At 48.5% G+C, this 8,296-nt stretch overlaps 1 protein-coding gene across 9 annotated transcripts in view; it reads right to left on the bottom strand.

Moving 5' to 3' along the window:
• Positions 1-8,290, bottom strand: part of GSDMB (gasdermin B) — a 26,065-nt gene extending 17,775 nt beyond the window's left edge. For 2 of the 9 annotated variants that reach the window (XM_010842635.1, XM_010842641.1), the window contains exons 1-6: positions 6,501-8,290; positions 5,915-6,157; positions 3,618-3,710; positions 2,088-2,259; positions 1,606-1,611; positions 69-240 (exon numbers count right to left, since the gene is read on the bottom strand). In XM_010842635.1, the coding sequence (XP_010840937.1) occupies positions 69-240; positions 1,606-1,611; positions 2,088-2,259; positions 3,618-3,710; positions 5,915-6,143 (672 nt within the window). In that variant the 5' untranslated portion in view covers positions 6,144-6,157; positions 6,501-8,290. The remainder of the gene's footprint in view (positions 1-68; positions 241-1,605; positions 1,612-2,087; positions 2,260-3,617; positions 3,711-5,914; positions 6,158-6,500) is intronic. The other 7 variants (XM_010842640.1, XM_010842642.1, XM_010842637.1 and 4 more) reach the window with 6 other exon arrangements.
• Positions 8,291-8,296: the final 6 nt, after the last annotated feature.

Genomic DNA, 8,296 nt, shown 5'->3' with positions numbered 1-8,296 from the left:
CAGCCCTTGACCTGCAGTGTGTGAGCCAAGCTGGCTCGCCCACAGTCCCTGTCTCCAGAGATCCTAACCTTGTGTTTACATTGGAAACCAAACATTTTCAACAGGATCTGAAAACCAAATTGCGTTTCATATTTCAGGGTTTCAGTCCTTTTTGTCTTCAGAGTTTCTGTCACTAGATACAGGTCTTCTCTCTTCGCCTGGATTGATTGGAATGAAGGAGGCAGTTCCTTCTTCAGCTTCCTGGAGGGAATAAAGGGGGAATGAGTGGGGCCCCACCTCCTAGGCACATTTCTCCCTCCCCACCAGTTACTCTCTATTTGAGAGTAAGTGCTCCCGAGGCCGGAAAACCAAGGAACATGGAACCCCTGTCAGAGTTCACTTAACCCACCATGGAGGGGGAAGGGGGTACAAAGTGGGAAGGGAACCCACTAGCATCTCTGGAAGATTAGAGTATGCCAGCACAGTGAAATACTTCACACGTCATTTCACTTAATCCTCTCCACACCCCTATGATATCGGCAGGCTTGCATCTGTTTTTCATGTGAAACTGAGGCTTAGAGACAGGTCACGAATGGTCCAAGGTCACACAGCAAATAAGCACAGAGCTGGGATTCAAACCCCGGTCTGTGTAAGTCCCAAGCTTGTGCCCTTCTCACAGCACTGAGATGGGCATGTGCCCAGTCCACAGCAGCCCCTTCTCTCAGAAGCGGTCCCAGCTCCCTACATGGGTCTCTGGGACCTGGTTGCGCATTGTCCACCTTTGGGGTCCATGTGCCATTTCTGATTCCATAAGGGAATTCGTGGGCTTCCCTAGTAGCTCAGAGGGTAAAGCATCCACCTGCAATGCACAAGACCTGGGTTCAATCCCTGGGTCAGGAAGATCCTCTGGAGAAGGAAATGGCAACCCACTCCAGTATTCTTGCCTGGGAAATCCCATGGACAGAGCAGCCTGGCAGGCTACAATCCATGGAGTCGCAGTCAGACATGACTGAGCGACCAACACACAAGGAAATTCATTTTGTGACTTAAAACAGCCTGATGGAACTCCTGGTATTTGCAGTCAAAAGACCTACCTACATCCTTGCCTCTGGTGACCTTCCTTTACCTACCTGCCCCCACACAACTCTATTTATACACTCAACATAGCCTCACCCTAGAAACAATGCATTCTAGAAAAAAAAAGAGTTCCCTCAGCAAAGGCCCCTCCCCAGCAGGACTGTGGTGGTAGGACCAGGTCAAAGGACCAGTACAATTTCACTGTAAGCCTTTCAGTTCTTAATTAAAAAGGGGAAACAAAAGGCATCCACCCTGCTGGGGGAGGGCTAGCCCGGGAAAACAGAGGGGCCCTTTCCCTGAACCATCCACACTTTCCAACAATTCCAGCTAGGGGAGAAGACACCAATACCAGCCACAACATAACTGCTGAGGGGGAAGGCTGGTGGAGTCCCTTGGAAGGACCATGCCCTCAGCTATTAGAATGTCTGTAGCACTTGATGGGTGCAACCCTGGTGGGGTGGGGTGATGGCACTTCCTGTGCAGGAAATGTTCAACCGGGGTGCTTTGATTTCACTGTGCTTCACCTCATCTCTCTTCTTGAGTACTTACCATGTGCTGGGGATAAACAGAGAGGTTAGTAAAGACGGTCCCTGGTAACAGGTTGTTCTTATTGCAGTGAGGGACAGGTACATGGAAACCACTGACTTGCCATAAAGCAAAGTGAAACAAGCACAAAATGAAGATTTGGGCAACACGGTTTAAGAAAACAGAGGAGAGTGGTCTCGAAACCACCCAGTTTACGCCAAGTCAGAGTCATCAGTTACCCTGGAGAACAGCAGGAAAGTAAGTGAATTGGGGACCTCAGAAGAAGGGCTCCTGGAGGCTGGTTCTGGACAAATGAGAAGGCTTGCAAAGGCTGGAGAAGAGGAGGGCATGCTTGAGTAAGGACTGGGTTGCAGGGGCGAGGGGTACTGGGAGTAGGGAGTGGGAGGCAGCACCAGCCAGGGCTCCCCACCTCCGATGGCCTAGGTGCCCCAAAATATGGGCTTCTCCCTCTCTTCTTCCCCTTTACTGCCCACCTCCAGCCTCACTTGTTCTTAAGGGAATCCAGGAATTCCTGGGGTATCTCGCTCTTTTCTAACTTGATATTCTTCTCCTGGAAAATGTGGAATGCTATTTTAAATGTCATTTGGGGGTGAAATTTCACTGCCAAACTTCCCTTTGAGTCTACGACGTCCAGAATTTCAAAGTTATCACCTTGACCTGGAAAGAGAAAGGTAAGGTCACAATGTCGTTATTTTCACTGAGGCTGACCCAAAACTCTCTCTCTATAAGATCCTTGCTGATGCGCCCCATCCTGGGCTCCCCTCATGATCCTCTTCTCTTCTGAGCAAGTCTTCCAGCCATGGTTCTCCAGCCAATGCTGTTCTCCCTGGAAGTTACCATGGTTGGAGCCCACTCTGCCACAGTCTTACCAAATGACCTTGGGTGAGTCACTTTACCTCTGAATCTGTTTCCTCATCTATACAAGGAGAATATTCATAGTACCTACTTCCAGTGCTTGAGGAGATTAAATCATGCAGCTAAGCACTTAACACACTGCTAAATGCTCAATAAATGTGAGCTAGTCCTATTAAACCATTTGAGAGGCTGAAATGAAACAAAGAAAAGTAAAGCGAAAGAATCAGGAGCCCCTGACCACCTGGCTTCCCAGCTGGCGGTAGTGGTAAAGAACCCACCTGCCAACAGAGGAGACAATAAGAAACTCAGGTTCAATCCCTGGGTCGGGAAGATCCCCTGGAGTAGGAAATGGCAACTCACTCCAGTATTCTTCCCTGGAGAATAATGGACAGAGGAGCCAGGAGGGCTATAGACCATGGGGTCACAAAGAGTTGGACATGACTGAGGGAATGAACACAACCTTTGGGAAATAAAAATTAAGCAGAGTTCACTCTGTGTGTTTGTGTGACCTGAACAGGTGTAAAGTAAGGCAACTCTGGAAAGTTGCCCAGGGACATGGACTCTGCCCAGCCTTACATAAGGCCTTGCATAAGGGCCTGGAGTCCGAGTTGCTGCCCCAGAGTTAGTGGTGAGTGTGTGGAGATGCTGCCAAGCTGAGTGCCTTTCTCTCAGACCTCCCCGTTCTGAGCCTACAGAGGCAGGAGAGCATCTACTGCTGCATTTTAGGGGTGGGCCTGGATTTCTAGAGAAAAAAATGCATTTTGAAACTGGTGGAAACATGCCAGACCTAGAAACAATGCCTGAAATCAGTCCTGTGTGTGTGACGCTAATGTCTCAGGGCCCATTTGTTTCTTGAGTAACGTAAAATTTGGTGTACTTTATCAGAAAGAAAGAAAAATCAAACCTCATGCACACAAAGGCTACAGTATGGGAGGACTCCCTGGTCCAATAGTTAGGACTCCGTATTTCCACTGCAGAGAGTACGGGTTTGATCCCTGGCTGGGGAACTAGATCCCACAAGCCATGCAACAGAGCCCACACAGTATGGAGAGGGGCAGTGCAGAAGAATAACGTGACAATGGAGAGACCTGACAGGTACTACCTCAGCCAGGTGACCAAGGTCAATATCAATAGTGATAAGTCTTGTTGACAATATGTACCCTTGTTATGAGGGTTTCCCAGGTGGCTCAGTGGCAAAGAATCCTCCGGCAATGCAGCAGATGCAGGTTTGATCCCAGAATCAGGAAGGTCCCCTAGAAAAGGAAATGGCAATCTACTCCAGTATTCTTACCTGGAAATCCCATGGATGGAGGAGCCCAGTGGGTAAGCAACAACAGCAGCAAACCCTTGACATGATGTGGTGAGAATAGTACTTTACCTTTGTAATTTTTCCCCGGCCCCCAAACTCATTTCCTAGGTCTAAGAGACAAAAAAAATCAGACAAATCTCAGTAGAGAGGCATCCTATAATATGCCTGACTAGTACTCCTCAAAACCATCAAGGCCGTTAAAAACAAGGAAAGTCTGAGGCGCTGTCACAGCCAAGAGGAGCCTAAGGAGACGCGACAGCTAAATGTAACACGATGTCCTGGATGGGATCCTGGAACAGCAAAAGGACACTAGATGAAAACCAAAGATATCTGAATAAAACTAAAGAAATCTGAGTATAACTTTGTTGCTGTTCAGTCACTCAGTCCTGTCTGACTCTTTGCGGCCCCATAGACCACAGCACGTCAGGCTTCCCTGTCCTTCACTATCTCCCAGAGCTTGCTCAAACTCATGTCCATCGAGTCGGTGATGCCTTCCAACCATCTCATCCTATGTCACCCTCTTCTCCTCCTGCCTTCAGTCTTTCCCAGCATCAGGGCCTTTTCCCATGAGTTGGCTCTTCACATCAGGTAATGGACTTTAATTTTTAAAAAACCTATGTACACCATCCACACCAAATAGTTTAAAATAATAATGTTTCAAAAAGAAGCAGGTCAAATTCAATTTAAATGATCAGCTCACCTCATTCTTAAGAATTTTTTTAAAGTTTGGTTTCACCTCTGTCTTTGAATTTTTTATACAAACAGATAGAATTTCCCTTAAAGGAAGTTAACCTCATCAATTTTCCATAATTAAACTTGCCCCTGCCCCTGGAGAATAATATGATCATTGCAAAACATCCTAGTCCTGCTTTAAAGTTTTGTTTTTTTTTTTTCAAAGAACTTGTCTGATTTTTTTTTGACGGGCGGTGGCCACACTGAGCAGCACGCAGGACCTTCGTTCCCCTACAAGGGCTCGAACCTGTGCCCCCTGCAGTGGAAGTTCAGAGTCCTATCTACTGGACCACTAGGGAAGTCCCTGATTTTTATTTTTTTGAGAACTAGCTTTTAGTAAATTGACTCTTGGCAACTCAATTTTCAGAAAATCGACTCAGAGTCTTTGAAAAACGTTAATCTGAAATTTTCCTAAAGCTGCTTGCTTGCTGAACTAAACTCCACTTGCGGAAAAGCCCACCACCTCTGAGCAATCTGGGTACTGTTCTGGATCACATAACAGTCATACGTGGCAGGTAACTATACAGTGGTGGTGTTAGAATTCTTTTCCATCTCTTGGGGAGAACCAAAAGGATTTTGGTAGAGATATCTGGGTTGTAAAACTCCTCACCATGAGGCGTGAGACGCCGTAATAAAGTCTCCAAGAGAAGGTTCATTGACACCTCTCCTGGGGCTTCTGAAACCCAAGAAACCCCAAGAATTGGGAACCGCTGAGCTTGGAAGCAGGGGAATGGGACAGACTTCTCTCCTAAGGCCTCTGAACCCTTACAGAGTTCTGCTGACCGGCAACTTCCCATTCAACCGTCATCCCCAGGGAACAGGAAGGGCTAATAATAATAACTGCCACCAGCTGAAAGTCTGGGGCGAACTTTGATTGAATGCTCCTTCTTGCAGGCACAGTGGTAAATGATTTACGTAATTTACCTCATTTGATTCTTGCAACAGTCTTCTCAAGTTGACAGATGAGGAAACAAGCATGGAGAAAGCAACTTGTTCAGAGGTTACCCAGCTGATAAGTGTGGCGGAGCCAGGTTTTGAAGTCAGATGTCCCCCAGTTCTAAAGCCTGAGTCCTTTCTTAACCACTAAGCAAATTGTTTCCGTTTATTTATACGTTTAAATGATTAATTTTATAAACACATGAGAAGACCTTAGCTAATTTAAAAGCGAATTATTTACAAAGGGAAAAAGTAGGAAAAAAGAATATTTAGGCATAGTTTCCAAGAAAAACAGACTGACACTTCCCCTATTCCCTTCTCCCCATGCAGCTCTCTTGAACATTTCTTAAGTTGAGGTGTACGGATGTGTATATACAAATTCCACGGTTTCTTTGACTGGCTGACCTGGTTGATAGCAATGGGGCCCTGAGAGAGGGGTAGAGTAGGAGTGGGCAAAGTCTCTCACCACCTCATACTGACCTTGCAACTCAGGAACCACCATATCAAATGGTACTTCACACTCCAGGATGTCCTTCAGGGTGAGGTTTGTCTTGTCATACTGGTATCCAAAGAAACGTCTCCTCTTCTTCACCAGATAGGAGCAGTGGAATTTGTCAGCATCGCTGAGGCTTCTGACGGCAATCGTCTCTCCACTGGTGTCTATCTCTTTAACCACAGCTCTTGAGATTGACTCAAATACCGTGGGCATTGTGCCTGGACCAACTGGGGATAGGAAGCCAATTGAAGTTTGGGGGCAGGGGGATATTGGTTCAGGTTTTTTGATCTTCTATTTTTGGCCGATCCAAAAGTTCTAGGCCAATCAGAACTTGGAATGATTTGGCTTCCCTGTTTCTAGAAGGTGTGGCATTTACTACACAGATGGAATGATCATCACAAATGCCAGACTCTCCTCATGGCTGGTAGAACCCTTCTGGAGGAAAGCTGGAATGGCGATTGCCCCAAAAGGAAAGTGAGACCTGTTTTCTGAGTCTCCCACAGCAGAGTTGCCCCTTGCTCAGAGGGACCTGATGGGTGGGAAGGCAGGCCCACCATCCCCAAACCTTACCAGTGCTGATAAACAGAGGAACCAGGAAGAGATGAAGGGCTTGGGTGCAGACCTCACGTTACCAACCCCAACAGACGACTTCTTCCCTTGGCTCTGACTTCTGGGCCTCCCTCCCTTCCTGTTCTGAAGGCAGTTGGATGGGTGCCCCTACCCACCGTTTCCCAGTAAGATGGTGATAAACTGGTCTCAGAAGGAAACAGAAAGGGTAGTACCCTACTTTTATACTTAAACAGTGGCTTGCAGCTGGATATCCTGGACAGCCCCCCACCCCCAAGTCCTATCTCCTCCGTTTCCAGTCACCTTCTGAAGGATCCCCCCATACTTGCTAAAAGCAAATGAATCCCAAAACCTTACCTGGGACATCTCCCGCCACCCACTCTCTGCTTCACCCTCTCCCTGGCCTACTTTTGGCCCCTGTGCCTCCCCACTCGCCAGCCCTGCAGGACCTTCCATAGGCCCACCACCAGTCCAGCCTGACACGGCTGCCCCTCCTCATTTCTCATCAGCAGCAGCTCTTTGATCCCCACCACGTTGCAGCCCTCAGGCTCTCTTCCCTCCAAATCCTTCCTACTCTCTCCTCTTCCATCAGTCACTCTGCCTCTCCTTCCTTTTCAGATCTTTTCCCCTTTCTTCAGGCTCCTCTGCCACCCTCCTGAGGCCAGACCACACCCCACAGGCTTCCTGGCTACCTTCCCCTAATTCCCTTCTGGCTGACGCAGGCACCTGTTCACCCCTCACCCATGTTCCCTTCTCTGCTCCTGCCCCCGTCATGGTGATCAACTCTCAACTCATTCTCCACCTAGGAATCCCTCTGGGATTATGGAAAGGGTGTGCCCAGGGCCTACGGATCCATCTCAGGGGCCACACACCTCGTTTTTGTCCTCAGCTACTCACCAAAACTGGAGGTTGTAAGAATCCCCTCTGTGTAAGGTCTCTGCACAGTTCCTGGCCACTGTGTCTTGGGACTATATAATATGGGAACTGAAAAAAAAAAAAAAAAAAAAAAAAAGAACTGGAGAGCTAGGTGCCCCACCTCTCAGAGTTTTAGATAAGCCACATTATGGCTGGACAACAGGTCAAAGGTAAGAAACTGACTCTTCCCTCCTCAAGGACCCAGGGAGCAGGAAGGTGGGAGATAGACAGACAGACACAGATTATACTGCACAGAACAGGCTGTAAAGGCCCCTCCCTGGCAGGTGAGCCTCACGTCCTCTTCCCTCCCACTCATGCTTGTGGAGGGAGGAGGAAGCAGGAAGTTTCCTCTGAGGACAGAGAGACCAAGGGGAGAAGCCGCCCTCCAAGGCAGGGGAAGTGACAGGAATTCAGGGGGAGGAATTCAGAGGAAAGGACTGGGCACCCCTTGGGACTCTGGCTTCTTTATGAAGCTATGGCTGAACTGACACCCTCCCTGGCTGTGGCACAAACTCTCCCTCTGCCAGCCCGGCCTGGCTCAGCCAACCAAGCCCAAAGGCGTAAGTTGTCTAAGGACCAGCCAGGCAAAGTCCCAGAGCAGAGTGCTGCACTCTGGCCAGCTTGCTGCCTCGGCTAGCTCGCCACCAGCCCCTTCACCCTGTTCTCCTGGTCCCAGGGGCCCTCCTACCGTCCAGGCAGAGGGTTGGACCCATGCGCCACACTGCCCTCCCCCCGCCCCTCCTCCAGAGCCTTCCAGGAAGCAGAGGCCAGACTCTGGGGAAATAGGAACACATTGTCCTTTATTTGCATTTCTCAGAATACTGTACAAAGGGAGTAAAAATCCTATTCACACTTTGCTTAGAAAGATTTTGAGGTGAAAGTTC

This window comes from Bison bison, unplaced genomic scaffold (genome assembly GCF_000754665.1).
Source record: "Bison bison bison isolate TAMUID 2011002044 unplaced genomic scaffold, Bison_UMD1.0 scf7180017864180, whole genome shotgun sequence".
NCBI classification, from domain to species: domain Eukaryota; kingdom Metazoa; phylum Chordata; class Mammalia; order Artiodactyla; family Bovidae; genus Bison; species Bison bison.
Note: the sequence above shows the minus strand (reverse complement) of the source record. Positions and strands in the feature narration are given on the sequence as shown.